The sequence below is a fragment of the Ischnura elegans genome, chromosome 10, assembly GCF_921293095.1.
Source record: "Ischnura elegans chromosome 10, ioIscEleg1.1, whole genome shotgun sequence".
Taxonomy (NCBI): domain Eukaryota; kingdom Metazoa; phylum Arthropoda; class Insecta; order Odonata; family Coenagrionidae; genus Ischnura; species Ischnura elegans.
In genome coordinates this window covers 67506399-67524258 of record NC_060255.1, presented here as the reverse complement: position 1 = coordinate 67524258, position 17860 = coordinate 67506399, and the positions used below count along the sequence as shown (strand labels likewise).

Here is a 17860-nt window from a genome sequence, read left to right as displayed (position 1 = left end):
AAAACCAAAGATCCACACTATAGCAGGAACTTTTGAATGTCAGATCACTTACAAACTGCTCAACATTTTCCTAAATTAGGACTAAACCATTGGTTAACAAAGCATAAAGAAAAATATTTTTTTCCTCTTCAACCAAAATGAGCATTAGGATCAACAAAGGAATATGTAGCAAGGTATCAGAGTGAAAAAATGTACTCCCGTTTCATTAAATGCTGATGCAATAGAATCAAATGGTCTGGAGTAAATTGTATCAAACACTAAAAGGAAGATTTGCTACATAATAAAAACAACTTTATGCTTCTGTGAAGTCATTAAGATGGTTTCCATAAAAAAAATATAAAATGTGTTCTACAAGGACAATTTTTGAAAGAATTAATCATAATTCTAGATGATGAAGCATAAAGAATGGATATGATTCACTAAATCCTAATGAGAGCTACTTCAAAATGATGTAGCAGTATTTGAGGATAATAAACAAAGGCCAACAACACGATTTTCACTTATGTATGAATATTAAATTAAATATTTTATTTTTCTAAATCCTGCAGCATTAATGTGTTCTCCATCCTTCATCAAAAGAGGACTATGGTCTATGCAGACTTACATCATAGAGTCCCTTCTTACCAACAATATAAATGTGTAGATAGGTTGTAGGAAGTTCACCATTTAATTTCAATCCAGGTAAACCCATTACCACAGGGGTGACCATGAGGGTACATCAGTGGCAGATCTATGGGGGGGGAGAGGTTAGGGGGCTATAGCCCCTTCCTTGGATATCAAATTTACACTAGATACAATGGTAATTTTGTTCGGACCCCCACTACTGCTGGGAGGTTACCCTCTACTTAGCCCCCCCTTCCCTTGTCCCTATCCTGGATCCACCTCTGGAGTAAATTGCACATCTATCAATCGAAAAGTTTTAGGAAAACATTTTCACTCTCACCCAAAATAACGACCTTAATCTGCCCATGACTGTTGGTGCCAGCAACACCATCTGACTTGCATAGTTCATTGCCAACTGCATCTACCAATACCACGCCAGATACCATAAAAAAGCTTACATAGCATTGCATCTGTCACCAACAATTCCAGTTAACTGAAAATGGGCCTAAGGTGTCCCAGGGGAAGGAATTAGCCCCTACTTTATGGGGATTTTTGAAAGAAAAAAATTTACTTAATGACAAAGGTTGACAATCTAATATGAAAACTTATGATTTACCTCAAAAAGATGAGATGTCTAGCAGTCGTTACTAAGTTGAAAAAAATGCTTTTCAAAAAGGCCCTCAGATCAGCAATGAGTGCAGAGCAGTACACTTTAATGTACTCTAAATTAACCACGTTTGGTAAGCTATCAAAAATAGTTAACTGATGATGGTTGGTTTCTGGGTTAATTCCACGTAGACTCATTTTTGGCGGACGACAGCTTCAGGCACATTCCAGCTTCCGAAACTGTCATCCGCAGAAATTGAGTCGACGCGGAATTACCCCGGAAACCAATCATCAATTTAATCTCCATGGAAGCCTCCGTAATAATAGTTAACAGATTCTAGATGAAATTAAAAAAATAACTTTTAAATTTACAGTTATTACTTTCCCAGTGGTGATTAAATAATAACAAACCTATTTATCAAGAATAATTCCTTTGACTTTAACTTAAAACGTCCTGAAACTTGAATAATAGGTATATACCAAAATAAAGAGAATTTTCTACAGTAATTGTGGAACATATTTTGTTTTTGATCTAAAATATGAGAAAACCTGTCAGGCCCCTGAGCCCCCAGAAAAAAATCCCGGATCTGCCCCTGGTCATAGGAAATGTGTTGGCAGCCATAGTTAAGCTGCTTAACTGAGGAGAGCAATTCTAAACCACCGATTTCACAGCAACAATAACTATATGGTCGAACACCTAACTGAAGTATGTAAGTACTAAACAATACGTGCAGCCTTACCAGAGCATGTGAAGTTCCTACACAATTAATTACATGAATTAAATCCGTACTCATCATTTCTGATGATAAAATAAATATTTAAAAAAGCAAGTACTTACAATAATGCAATGAATCATATTAATGAACAATTAAGAATTTTACTAACGCCGACTCATAATGCCTCCACATGTATCCCTACGGGTATGCAACACACCCTTACATGTATGTAACCCTGGTCGCATAAGTCACAATAACTACAAATAATCAACTCAGGACTTACAAGATATAGTTTCTTTCCATATGCACTGAACCATTCAATTCAATGCAGAGTTTAATTAGCAAGTATGAAAACACTAAGCACCAGCCAACTTACATAAAAGTGATTCATTAATGTAATTTCTCACCTGACATTTCACGTTTATAACTTGTAAGACTATTTTCAAATTATCAACTGTGGCCCCTTAAAATATCAAATAGCCCAGTACCATTTTTTTGGGTAACCCTTCCATATAACCCTATATTAGCAGACACAATCTTGGTTCCACAAGAAACTTCAAAATCATTTTTAAATACTCTCAAAGTGAACCTAATAAAAATATTTGGCGTGTGCATACACTGCCTGATTTTTAAATAAATAAAGTGAAAATTTTCATCCACAGGAAAGTTCTCAATATTATTTTTTTTAATGAACCGGTAGATCATTTTGGGCTAGATAATCCATCAGCAAGAAAGAAAAACCATGCAATAAAAGCAGAATGAAAAGGGGTCCCATTGAAGCAAGTATTATCACTACCACACAGAAAATTTGCAAAGCTGAAATATCCCCAGCCAAAGCACCAAGACAATCTGTGAAGGCAAAGAATGTCAAATGCAGAGTTGGCTTCTTAAAAACATAACACTGGAAGCATTATGACCATTCACATAGAAGTTATAATTAGAATAAGGTAGAGATTATACTTATTATGCTATGTGCATCATCCATAGAGCAAAAAATAATGACAAAGAAGAAGTACTTGGCTCAGCAAACGGAGCTATTTGCACATAAAAATGAACATATACATATAGCAGTCTTGGTATAAAACAAAGAGGATAACAAAGAAATAAGATTTGAAATTTTACAATATTTGTAATTCGCAGGCAGGGATTTAGTGAGTACAGTAAGTTTCATTTTGCTCTGCATTCAGTAGTGTCATCTAGAATATATTTTTAAATGCATGAATGCTGCGCGCTTTCCGGGAGAGAATTTCAGGATTCATACCAACTTTCCATTTATGATTTTACTCACTTTGCCCTGATTTCCAGACCAAATTTGTAAATTTCCCTGACTTTATATAACTGTCAAAACAGGATATATAATTTAGGGATTAAAGTTATGCAAAAATGCAGCGAGGTAGCTGTGAAATAGAGTAGAGTAACAGTAATAAATCATGTAACAGTGGTAGAAATAGAATCAAGTAACATCATATCGCCGCTACCATCTGTTGCCCAATGTGAAGGGCCAAAAAATGCAAAATGGTACCAATAAGATGGAGAAGAAAAGACTCAATGGATTAATATAAGCCATTACACAAATGAATTGGTAACAATGTTTCATTTTTCTGTCAGAAGTGACTTCAAATTTTTACACAAAAATCTGCATTATTCTTAAAATTATGGTGATTCACCATCGATATAACCTACAGCTATACGAAGCTTAATGTTTGATGGATTTATTGCTCATCATATTATTTTGGAGAACAGTTATGTGGGCAGTGGCACTCTATAGTTCAGAAGCTGGAAACATTGGAAAAATTAAAAATCAGAACAGAATTGAGGCCCTCGAGACCTGGTGCAGAAGTAGGATGCAGACGATAAAATGGACAGATAGGGTGACAAATGAGGAGGTACAGAGTAGAATAGGAGAAGAAATTACACTATGGATCACTGTATGTCAAAGATCAGGGTGGATTGGCCACATAGTGAGGCACAGTAATGGTGCTGTAAATGTAATGGAAGTCCCCAGAGCAAGACTAAGTGGAAGTATTCAATAGAGATCAAGAAGGATTCGGGGAAGAAGAGCCTCCAGTAGTTAATAGAACTAACATGGGATATGGAGAAGTGGAGGGCTGAAGTTTAACAATCTAGGATTGCAATACTACCTATGCATGTATCCGTTCTGCTTGGCACAGTCAAGGGGACATAAGCATTTGTGTGGACAGAACTGCACAATGGTCTCATGCACTTCGATGATTTGGTAGATGTAAGGGAAAGATAGGTGAGGTTGAAAAGCAATTTCTTCCTCGTTTAGCCATTCTATAAATTTTAAAATAAAAAAAACATGCAATAATATAATAAACTTATCTGCAAACAATTTAGGCAGTCAATATTCTCTGTATAGAGCTCGAGAAGTAGGAGATGGATCAAAAAACAGAAAAATGTGGGTATTTTTATTTAGGAGGCATGGTATGGTTTTGTATTTGGATGAGGCAACCTGCAGCTAAGGTCATTTGCACCATAGGGAAGGGCACGGAAAGAGGGTTGAAGAAAAAACCCGGCATCAAGATTAACCTGCCCTTAACGATATGCTCCAAGTGAACCACAGATTTACGTTCCTTCTGAGGGACAGAGCACTTTACTTAAGGTGCTCTCCACAAAGCACCAAAACAGTTATCAGGCAATCTCTGAAAATTCTACGCCATCACTATGATTTGAACTCCCATGGTGGGAAGCCGACACTCTAGCCACCACACCAACCAGAACCTTATTTTTTAGACTCTGTGACAATCGACAATAATACCAAAATTATGAATGATCCCATTGTAAAAATAATCAATTCCAAAATAATCGTAAATTAGTTTTCCTAGGATCCTTGAAAATAGTGAAAGTCATTAATTAGTATAAATACACAGAATTTGTCGATAAATTTAAGTCTGAGGTCCATTGATTCAATTAGACTACGTTTTATTCACCTAAAAGTCTCGTTACACTGTACAATGAATAGTGCCAGTTAACACGTTCCCTGTCGTGGACTTTCAGACAAATACGCCCTTTGTGCCAACATGTTATTCTATTTTCTTTCGTTTTAGTACTTGGATCCTTTTCATTTGAGTTTTTGTGTGCATACGGCTATGCACGCTGCATCGGTCACGTCATATACGCGTCGCCAAAGTAGCTGTGACCGAGGGTGTGCTATGAGCAGCCAAAAGAAAGGCTCATTCTTCTGTCATAATGACCAAAACAGCGTGGAGATGAAGTACATGTTTCGGTCATTATGACCGAAGTGGCACTGAACGTGTTAATGCCAAAATGCATGAATGTGAGAATGAAGACAAAAATCCACAGAGTAACAACACAATTAGCATAAATGCATCAGCAGGAAATAGGACCTGTTCCAAGTTGGTTCCATTCGTACATGTTCCCTTCTGGTCTGACGAAATTTTTCATGCATTAATGCATGTGTGGAAATGTCTCTTGCAACATGGCCTTTACAGTTCAAAATACAACCAGTCTAATCACTCCCTGGCAGGATCCAAAAAGCAGATTGAGGTAATCTAAGACAAAATATATCAGCAAGGAGCAATTATCTTCCCAGTTGGTTAGGAAATAATAACAAATCATATGTATTATATTTAAAAATTTTACTTTTATCCATTAAATGGTAGTAACGTCATACATTCAATGACGGTTATCAGTTAATCCATTTCATTCAATTTGCATAAATTTTCATTCGCAGAATATCCACAACAAAATTCAACACAACAAAAGTTGTGTTCTCAGTAAAATCCACATTTTGGAATGTCCAAAAATGGGAGCGCTACATAATCCAATTAGATACAAAAAAACTTGTGCAAACCATTAGCACTCAGAAAAAAAATACCTACATCAGACTGAATACTCATTTCACTAAGGAGAAAACAGTTTCATTCATTTTTATTTTTTTAAACTTGTATTTCGATTATTTGTAGTTATGATTCTACTTTCAATTTTCATACACGAGATATGGACAATAAAGTTTATGAACAATTCAGCCCCAAGCAACAGCTTCTGAAATGATGGCTAATGAGATAGCTGTTACGCAAAACCCTACAGTAAGTCACATATACACTTAACTCTGCCATATACCATCACTGCGAAAATTTGTATCATATTCTTCCATTATGTTATTTTTATAAAATATAATTATGTGTAGTATAAAATGCTATCATATATTTATAGTCACTCTTGCTTAGCTTACTTTCAAACCTACCGATGGCATCCAAGCAATTGGTAAAATTGAGAGAAATTTAGAGATTGCCATGAGATACTCCAAAGAATCGAAGAAGGAATACAAAAGCTAGAATAAAATATTTTGCTAATTCACTAACATCAAAGTCGATTATTATGTGACAATTTTCCTAAAACAACTGCGCCATGCTGGGCCAGCAGAGACTGATGTGCCAATATGTGAGAGATTAGTAAGCAACAAAATCATTTCAAATGAGAGTGAAAACTAAATATGCAAGTATCAATTATGTACTTCCCAATTATACAATTTAAGAATATCACTTGAGGACAGGCATGCAAGCAGAAATTTGCTTTGAGGGGCAATTACATGGTATGCAGATTGCCTAAACTTGAATTTTTTTTCAACATTCAATCATCGAAAAACCATAAATTTCATTAAGTAAACAAATTGTTTTCATGAAAATTGGGAATTACTGCAATGGCCACAGTTTTTACTGCTTGTCTCTCTGGATGTTTGTTTAAAAAATCTGCTTCATTATGTGACATTTTTCATTAAACAATTGCACCGTACCATGCTCACAAAGACTGATATGACAGTAGGTAAAAGTTTAGTAACAAACACAATCATTTCAAATTCACTTGCACTCAAAATTGAAGTCAGTTATAATGAGACGTTTTCAAAAAATTTGCAATTCAGGAAAGTTACTGTAGTAGTTAATATTATCCAATTTTTAGAAAATTTCACAAACACCTACTGAGACCAAGCCATAATAGCTACATACCTTGGAAATAGTTGAATATGTTAACTATATTAGAAATACATAAATGAAATTCATTAATTATTTAACGGAATTTATGGTGTTTGCATGAGTACAAATTGACTACAAACTGCCAACCCATATACCATCAACTCACCCCCGAAGCAAATTTCTGGCTCCATACCTGAAGAGAACTTTAACCTTACATCACCGATAACTATAAAATATAAGGCAACAGATTTTAAAACACAAAAATTTGGGTCTCTTTATTTCTCAAATTATCAATTTTGACAAAGAAGGCAATGCTGGTGAATGAGCCCTTAACGGATTTGGAATAAATCATGATTTCATGATGGTAACACACATGACACAGAATTGAATCATTCCATGACAAAATAAAAGGATTCGGCAATCAAAACCTTCCCAATCAGTTCACAAGATCTCTTGTTGGCTATTAAGCCAGGCCTATTCTCCCATTTGCCAATTGAGCTAGTAATGCAGATCCAATCCTAAAGTGTTTTGCCATCCACATGGTCCAGCGTTTTGATGAGGAAGCAATACCCAGAACAATATTACTGGTCAATCACTAGTTTTTACATTATAAACTTGACATCAGATTAAATATAGAATGCATAAACAATTAAGTGGATAAAATCCACTTTTGAGCACATTCAATGAGGTTGTGCTGTCTTCTTCAGTAGAAAAAAATCCATAGCCCCATTACCAGCCGTAAATATCAAATAACAGTTATTTTGACTCATTGGGGCATGACTTAAACCTATGTATTTAAAAAAACAGTAATTCATGCATTACACAATATTTCACACTTAATTCCTTTTTGCTGCATATTCACTCAAAGGGAAGAACAATTACCTACTTATATCACTCAGCAAAAAATATTGGTCACAGTGAATCTTATTTTCAGACAGGCCACAATTTTTTTCTGGGAACATCAACAAGGCAAATATATTTCAACATTTCATATAACAACTTTAAGATCCTTGTGATAAATATTTGCTCGCATACACACTCACATGCATAAACAATGCTCATATGCTCTCGGTGAACAGGTCCTCCTGATTTCAAAGCCATAAAAATTGAAGGGCCAGACAAGGTTCAAATGGGAGATACTATATGTTACAACTCATACTCACATGAATAAAACAAAAATGTAAAATAATCCACTATGAAATGAAGGCTGATGTACCGACTAATGTCAAGGTACAAATTTCAAAGTCTCAAACCTCCTACTTCACATTAGAGGCTCCACAAACATTAGAAAGATTTCTGATTATACTCAGTTCATAATATCTTCGTGGCTGAGCGGGTGTGGTTAAAACAAGAGCAGGTGAATGGAGGGAAAGCTCCTTTCCCTATGCCAATCAAAAGACCACAGGAGTGGGGCTTAGTGCTTACGATATTCAGTCACTTTCCAATCTCCTTTATTTTAACAGTGTGAATCTGCTAGCAGTGTTACCAAACCTAGTAGGTGATATAATCCTGGTGATAATAAAAGCTCTGTTAATAATGGTAATAATAAAACCTCTGTTAGAGGATCATCCTCATTCCCCTCCAAATGAGTAGGCATAATGTAAACCAAGGATGAAATTTGAAAAATCATTATCTTAGCCAGGATTTAAACTAAGACCTCTTGATTGCCAGTCAGGAATGACGCCAGTTACACCACCAAGGCATCTTCCAAGGTTCAAATCTCAGACAGGTTTTAGTGATCAAACAACTTGTTTGATAAAATCAGTCGGAGATTTGTCTTATGCAGTGCTCTGCCCAATTAATTATATGCATATATGTATCAATGTTTTCAACCCATAAAGTCAGCCCAAATGCAAAATCTGATGTTGCCCATTTGATTCGATGTTTAAAATTTCAAGATAGAAAAATGTCTGAATTTATAGAAGAGAAAGTCTGAATTTACAGCAGACATAAAATAGTGAGACAAGTATGATAGCCTTCAACAAGCTAACGATCACACCCCTTCCTGAAATATACATAGTGGTGATTTAAAAGGCCCTCATTTCAAAATGAATTAAATTTTTTCTAAAATTAATTTATAGTCAGCAAAGTCATCAGCTATCAAGGGTAACTGCCATTCCATAAGAAATGTAAATACCCATTAATGACACAAATCCACAAAGCAGGGATCAGGAAGCTGCTTCAAATTAAATATAAGGTATGACCATAAAAAATTGATGTGAAGATATCCCCTACTACAATCAGCACATAACTCTCTCTCAATGCTCACAGAATGTGCTATAAATCAAAGACTTCAAGTGAAGATGGTGGGTTAATTATGGCACAGAAGACAACTTGAAGGGCAGTATGAGCTACATACAGAGAAACTACACCAAGTTGGAGAGGTGAATTCATCGTCACACAATTCATATGAAGTGTCTCTGGTGAAGTAATGCTTATTCCAAACCATTTTCACCTGAACCTGAATAAAAAATACTTGCATTTACACAACTTTTAGGACAGTAGCTAGTATTCAAGAGAAAGGAATAACCAGAGCGCTCACTGCATTGAAAATGGTTACATACAGAATAGAGCTAGTTCTACCACTTCGACACAGAAGGTTTGCTGGTGACCCCTCTGCCACGTCGACATCATAGTCGTAAGTACGCAGTGGAAACATCATCCTATATTGTAGCATGAATTTTTTGGATTGACACAGTGGTATGAGTATATTCCATGGGTGCTGCTTAATGAAGGAAGACAGGGAAGTTAATCCACAGCCCACGTACCAGTACCAGGCATATTTCCTCATAGCAATACCATAGCTATAAATAATTATTATGTCTTAATTATGGTCACTGGTGCCCTCTATAATGATCATTATAATACAGTGGAACCACGTTAAAGCGAGTACGGGCTATAGCGAGACCCCCGCTATTACGAGATATAGCTGATGCACCGTCAATTGACCCTATTATTAGCGTGTTAAAAAATTCGTTTTTACGAGGCCCTTTTGGTGTTGGCTCTCGCCTTAGCGAGGGTTTCATCGCCGGAAAAACTTACATCAAGACTACTTAATCTCTGTAATTGCTAGCGATCTGTTAGAAATGAAGTTAATGGAGTGTTCAGTCTCACATTTATGTGGTAAACTGTCGTTCGATAAATAAGTAGTTAATTTTGCTGAAAATATTGTGGTATTAGCATTCGCGAATGCTTGATCTTCTTTTATTCCTCGGGCGGCAGAAAGCAGTCGTCAGCATACCCGCACGTCCATGAGTTGCATGAATAGAAAGCATTTGATGGCAGACACCATGGCCAAGAAAACACCAAACAATTAGTCGTTGTTTGAGTAAGGAAATATAGTGATGCAAATAAACATCACCTTTTGTCTGGATTTATGCTTACGTTTATCAGATAGAAATTTGTCTGTCACCGCACCACTCTGTTCCTGTATAACTGTTCACAACAGGCATACATATTGGCTATTATTTGCTCCACCTCCGGTAAAGCGACAATTCGCTATAACGAGTGTTTATTGGTGCACCGTGGGGTGTCGTTTTATCGAGGTTGCACTGTATGTACTAGGACAACACACTTAAAAACACCCACTCCCACGCAGGACTTAAACCTGTGACCTACAGTTTGGTCGGTTAGGACCTAACCCTGCTGCCTCCAAGCTATTTTGAATGGCAATGACAGCCTAATCTGAGCTAATTTACTGAAAAAAATAGGAAATGCAAAAATATCAAACTGGTCTCATGGAGAAACCTATTACTATGCACTTGATTCAAAGAATGTGACAGAAAAACTTATAAGGTACAGATAACAACATTCGTGAAAAAGCCGTCAACACTGAGGTGGCAGAATTACTAGCATCACAGCTTCTTCTTTTTTGAGTTATGGTCATTGAAGTAGTAAATTTCATTCTTTGCCAATGTCTCCATAAATTTATATACGTATCACTTTCATGGCTATTATAAAACCACAAAACTTTATCACTAGTTAATGTTGCTTAACTGTTTTGCAGTTTTATAATAGACATAGGGGGCCTTCACAGTTCGGCGTTGCGTTGACGCCGCGGCTAGCAAGCCAATCAGAGCCCGTATTTGAGAATTGATGACGTCACGTCTCTAGCTTGCAGCGTCGTCGCAGAAAAACTGAACCTGTCGGATTTTCTCTGCGTCAAGGCGGCAGTACGCCGACGAGTTCGAATTGGTGTTTGTTTCTGGGTATACAAATATGCAAGATTAGCTCTAAAGGGAGTGGCAAATGCTATTTATTTCATTATTTACTATTATTTTGAAGTGTTCAGCTTAGATATTTTGTATCTTTCCTAAACATAAGATGAATGTTAACCATAAATTAGATTACAATCACTGAGGAGCATAGATTAGCGTAACACATACCCGTAAATGGTATCACAAGCTAAATACAGCGTGAGAGGTGCTTGTTGGTGACTACGGTCGTTTAAATTCCAATTGATATCTAATAATTGTGCCCTCATAATCTACTCGGTTAGAGCTATTTAGATTACATGACTAGGACAATCTCTTCAAACAACAGTTATCATTAATAAATATTCCTGAAAACATTCCACGTTACTCATGTTCATTGAGTGTATGTATTTCGCTATTTTTCGAATATTCCGAGTTAGGAAATAAAATTAAAAGGTCATAATAATGCATAGGCAAGGGCCATCACTACATTCATGATTATTGACTTTATGGTCGCCATATTAATTTCAAATACTATTTATAGTTAAGAAGAACATTTCAAGAAATGAAATTGTGTAAACATGCAGAAAACAACATATGTACTGTGCGTTTGGTTCGAAGTCATAATATGATATGCTCACAGGCCGATTTTTAGGAGCCGACGCTTTTTGTCTTTCATTTGTTTCCGCAACGCAGAGCTGTGAAGGGCTCCAACTTGCTGCGAGCTGTTAGCTCCGCCCCCAAGTACGCAACGCCGAGCTATGAAGGCACCCTTAATGATGATTAATCAAAATCAATAATCGATAAATCTATCAATGCTGGCAAAGAATTGAACTTTCTATTTCAATTTCTATAACTCAAGAGAGAAACTGAGATAACTACATAATCTTAGTGACCAAAAATAAAATTTATTATAGAATAACTAGCAGCATTTCATTTCACACTACTTATCATACAGTGAGCACTCTGGTTATTCCTTTCTCAGAGCTAGCGTACCATCATACTAGCATACAATCCCATGAGGTCAGGTATTGTGGGATTCAAAATACATCACTCTGGAAATTCTAAAACAAGGCTAGTACTCAAGCCAGTATTCTTGTTCTCATCATTGCTGCAGTTGTATGTACTTCCATGCTTGCTCTGAGAATGGTCTTGCAGCAGTGGCGGATACAGAAAAAAACTCAAGGGGGGGGGCGCAACATATCTTGAGTTGTCTTTACTTTTATCGTAATAAAAGATGATCAAGTCCCAGGCAAAGTATAAGAAAATTTAATTAAAGTGATTATAAACATGTAAAAGACAATGCCATCTTATGATATAAAAAAGTTACAATTGTGGTTTTGCAATGTTCAGCAATACAAGCGGACCCGCAAGGGGGGGGCACGCGCCCCCCATCTGTATCCGCCACTGTCTCGCAGCCATAAAATAATCAAGGCCGCAAGTCTCACAGAGAAATGACCAAAATGCTGTGTTAAGCCAATGGTGTCCAGAACATAATTAAGAAGAAGGCAATTAAAATTACTCTATAACCAAGGAAGTTGGACAGAGACAGTGGTTTCCACCTTATCCAGATGTGGAACCCAATCTTGGAGATGATTGGACAAGGAAGAGCCAATTAGAGAATAGGTAACTTTGCATCAATAAGCTGTTTCTCAAATTTTTTCATGCCATCAATTTTTAAATGCAGTTTTTTATAATGACTATACATCAAATTCAGTTAAAAAATTTATCCTCTTTACTTCCTATTTCATGGGATATTTTACAAATAAACTTTTACCGTGTAACGATAATTTTGAAAATTTCCTATATTAATCAAAAACCCAAATAATTAACAGAAAATTGCTGACTTTGAAAATTAAGGAATTATTTCCTGATTTCTCAGTTTTAAAGCCTGTGAACCAGCATTTTCATCCAATACAGAATGCAGCCTTTAGCCACCAAAAATTCTGATGACAAGCTGAACAAGGATACAGGCAAAGAGTTACTACTGCTGAGGCTACCCCAACATTTGGCATAGTTTCACTGCATTTCTATAAAAAGCCACCATCTTCTAATGACTAGAACTTAAAAGGTAAGAGAAAAAAAAGACAAATTGACATATTGAACTTCACACAAAATAAGAGCTTATCCACCCTTAAATTCTTAATAATGTCACAAATCCATTAAATTTAATAAGTAGCACTGTAAAATTTATAACCACAAATACTTCCACATTACGAAGTAACTCATGTAATTAGGGCAGTATAAATGGATCTAATTAATACATAGTACATACATATTGTAATCCCTATAATCATTAGTCTTGTACGGAAGAGTAAAGCTATTTACTGACTTCAAGTCAGTGAATTGAACACAATGGGTCAATAAATCATGAAACTATGAATGTTCCACAGCTTGAACTCACAAAGAGAAGAAAGAAGTGGTCAATCGTTGATTTAATGAAGGATCGAGCTTATCCACTTTGAATTACCATCATAAATGAGTCAACCTGATTTTTAAAAGTGTCAATGTTAAAATTTACAAAGATGCCTTTCACAATCAGAAGTAACAACATCACATGATGAAACAAATTTTCTTGAAGAAAAAATATAATTCGCTTTATTTAAATCACATGGCACATAGATGATCAAAATATATATATCTACTCCTGAAGATTCCTGTACACAAAGGAGTTTTAAGTATCCCATTTTCCACTCTCTTGTACACTCAATGGTTCAAAATGGAACTTCATTTTAAAGAGAAGAGCAGCTTAAAAACTTCTAGTGACATATTTATGCTTGGTGTTAAATATGAACTTCATTTTACTCAAAATATCTCTTTTTCACAATTAATAAGGTTCCCTTTCAACAACGATAAGAAACAGAAGAGGATATGAGATACATTCAATAGAGATAGAAAAACTCCAAAGGTAAACTTGAAAACAGAAGACAATAAAGGGCCTCATTAACATGCACAGCTTTTCTACAAAACTATGATATAAAAATTAGCATTATGGCAATAAAGAAAATAACCACACATAAAGCGGCAAAATCAAATAACATACCATGAGCTGTCAAGATGACCACAGAAGGACAGCTAGGACAGCATGATCACTTAAATGTGATGTCAGTACCCACTTATCATCTTCATAAGTCATATCCAAACAGGATAGAATTCACTTTTCTCCAGTAAAACTGCTTATTCCTACTATGAAACATTCCCACCATAGCAGAACTCAACAAAATCCACTAAAAATTGATCAACACTAAAAATTTGCAGCACTTATGAAGAACTTCTGTATGCAGTAATATGGGGACTTCAAAAATCCCACACGCCACCAGAAAATAACACATTTAACTGCCTAAGCAAATGAGCACACTAAAGGGAAATTCAATACCATGAAATAAAAAAGGAAACATAAGAGAATCATAAATATTTCACAGATATTTGCTGACTAATGGAAGCACATTTTCAAAAGAAATGTAGCATATGATGGGGAGTAAAGGTGGAAAGATGGAAAAAAATCAATCTTCCTTTACATTGTAAACATGTTTTAAGGTAAACTAGCTATAAAAAGCCAATATTCATAAAAAAATGAAATAAACACCAGAAAATTTCTTGCAAGGTAGAGACTAAACTAAGCATACATCTTCAATATGATCCACATGAAAACCAGTGCAATGCAAAAGTTAAATGCATTTCAAAAAGTATCTTGAATGAGGAACCGGCAGAGGATGAAAACTTTTCCAAGAACATGCCACATTAATGCAAATGAGTGAATAATTTTCACAAAAAAATCAGTGAATATCCTCACAGGCATACAAACATGATGGTCGACTGTTAAAATATCGTCAGTAATTACATAAAGTTTCAGTGGTACTGTGATCAGTATTTTCCTCTTATTTACTTCTAAAATTCAAACTGGCCTTTTTTTCAATGACTTTTTGGTAGAGAATCTACATTTTAACAATCACCAAATGAAGTAAGATTAAAGGCACTTAAAGCACAATCATAAATAAAGATGTGGAGCGTCACATAAACCCATGACTGATCGCTACACCCTGTCACCAGTCACGACTTTAACATGCCTTCTGTGAAGAAGACATACAAAAAAGCCTACCATAACAAGCAACTTTCTTTACCTTTAAAGAGCCAGCCAACCGATCCATAAGCCAAAAAGGTATGTGGAGTACTACGGGCTGCTGTATCGGCATGGTGTTTATAATTAATTTTAGAATTAAATACTTTTCCCAAGTTGTAAAGTAGAGATTATGATAATAATAACATGAACCCTTTGTATCAATGATGTAAGCAATTGAAGTGTAAACAAACAAATTAACTTCAACAGATTCATACTGGAATTTTGAAAACATGCATAGTGAATTTGTACAAATTAACCAAAAAAGCTCTGGTCTCTTCAAGTGTAACAGGAACAAGAGGCCAGAACTAAAAGGGTTGAATAAAAAAAATATGTACCTATATCCTAAATCTATTTCTCTTCGGCGCAACAAGAAAATACCATAGCCTACTCATAAATCTCCAAGAAGTTTTTAACCTTTGCAAAGCATACATGAATTTTTCTGTTTGATGCCTCATTATTGTCAGTTAGGTAAAATGATTGACTTACTGACTAGATTCACAACATCTAATAACTACATCAGTTACGAGGATTATCCTTTAATGGAACAAGGATAATGCTAACTATTTTTCAGAAATGCTCCTTCCAGGTGCCTTAAATGCAATTTTTGATCATTGAATGAAACCGACAAATGCAGACAGGGTGGCCACTCAAATATAATGCTGAAATCCCCAGTCTTTTCCACGCTTTATGCAGTAATTTCACAGTTATCTAGACTGGGTGATAACATGGATCTGAAATAACACTACAAGACCATGGCCGAAGGGGATATTGAAGGGTTCAAACCCCTCCAAAATATTTGCCAGATACAGTCTATGGTGTGTCCCGTCCATACAACCTGCAAAGATGTATTACCCCTCCCTGAAAAAAATTTCCGGCTTTCGTCATTTTCAGGCTGAACTGAGCATATGGAAGTTAAATTCCACCAACGACAAGGAAACTTGGTTTCCATCCTCAATTATTACTAAAAATGAATGTCAGCAAAATTGGATAAGGGAAATTGACCATGTGACTTGCACAGTAATAATGGTATTTCTAGACTGCTTGATATTATCCCTGGCATTCCATGACTTTCCAGACCCCAGTGCTAGTGCTATCCTCCAGTTATCAACAATAAAGACGAGAGATGCCCTTCAAGACCTCTCTTCCAGCATTTGTTCAATTCACTCAATAGCCACCCTATAGCTAAGCATGAAATGGATAACAAAGGAAAGAATTCTCACAATCAATTCCCTGCAGGAAACTGGTTAGAAACAATTTCCCATCAAAAGTAAGAATTATATAACACCTTACCTATCTCTTATATGAGAACCCACAATCTGCATGGCCAAGAAAGCCAATCCATGATTCCACATCTAAGAAACCGAACAAATGAGAAATTACAACACCAACATCAGCATGAAGTATCTCCTAAAAAAAACTCTAAATTGTACTCCAATTTATGTACTGTACCAAAGTTTTCACCACAATGCCTGGTTCCTCAAAGAACTCCCTGGGTACAAAAAGGGCCCACATTTTCAGACCAATTGAAAAATGCATAATAAGCAGAGTCAGCAAGATATGCACACACAAAAAAACTTCTCACTTTGTCTGTCCTTCCACAATAGCACCAAAGGCAGAGGAGTCGTTCAAATCACGAGAGAGACTTCCAGTAAAAGACAAAAAAAAAGCGATCACAAATATTTCCTCACACAAGACAAATAAATCACAACATTACCAATGGTTTCTTTTGATTATGACAGCCACACGAACCCTCCCATAAGTCAATCCATGGCTTAAATACATCAGCAATAGATTGACAGAAATGCACCAAACCTAACTGCACCATTATTAATCTCCTTTCATGATTCCTACAATTAATAAAAAACTTCACGATTGGACGCCATTCTACGTTGAGGAGGCTATGAACAAACAAGAAGTTTCCTTCGTCTCTTTTTTTCCCCTATACATGTACGAGAGATGACAGCTCCAGTATTTTCTTTGGCACGACCTGGCCCACGTGACAAAAGCACCTCCCTACGAACCACCCGGCTCTCAAGCAATGGCCAACGATAGCAGCACGACAATCGAGGTAGCATCGTGGGGTGGGGGGAAGTTCCGCCCACCCCCCACCTCCACGGCCCCTACAACGAGGACTCGGGAGTCGAGGGAGTGGAGGCAGCGCCCTCACCTTGGTGCGAGCTGATCGAGTGCTGCAGGGCGACAGGTGTGAGCCACTCTTTGGGAAGGCATCTCTGGAGGAAAGGCACGCACGAGCTGAAGTAGGCGAGGCGGTTCACCCATGACGGAATGTCCTCCCCACACAGGATCTGCAACAGAGCAAAAGGGAATAGAGAGCCCATAGAGATGACAAGGAAAGGTATATACAGGGCAGGAAAGGGCCTACAACCACTATTACAAACTCTGAACTTCTAAATTCCCTGACTTTTACAGAGTTTCCTTGTCTTTGGCAACTTTCTCCCAGAATTTCATAATAAAACACAGCATGTGCTATGATTTCCTCTTATGATCATGCAGATGATTATAAGCACTACAGAAATCAGAAAGGTAGAGCCATGCTGCGTACATGCTCATGTAATACTGGAACACTTCCACACAGTCAAATTGGAAAATCATTCAGCTTCATTGAAAATTGCCATTAACATAACCCACAGCAATTTTTTGCCGAAT

The 17860-nt window shown here is 36.4% G+C and overlaps 1 protein-coding gene across 3 annotated transcripts in view; it reads right to left on the bottom strand.

Moving 5' to 3' along the window:
* LOC124166667 (deubiquitinase DESI2) overlaps nt 1-17860 on the bottom strand; it is a 28968-nt gene that overhangs the window by 5420 nt on the left and 5688 nt on the right. For 2 of the 3 annotated variants that reach the window (XM_046544303.1, XM_046544302.1), the window contains exon 6: nt 17361-17499. In XM_046544303.1, coding sequence (XP_046400259.1) covers nt 17361-17499 — 139 coding nt within the window. Of the gene's footprint in view, nt 1-13648; nt 17500-17860 lie in introns of those variants that run through there. The other variant, XM_046544301.1, reaches the window with a different exon arrangement.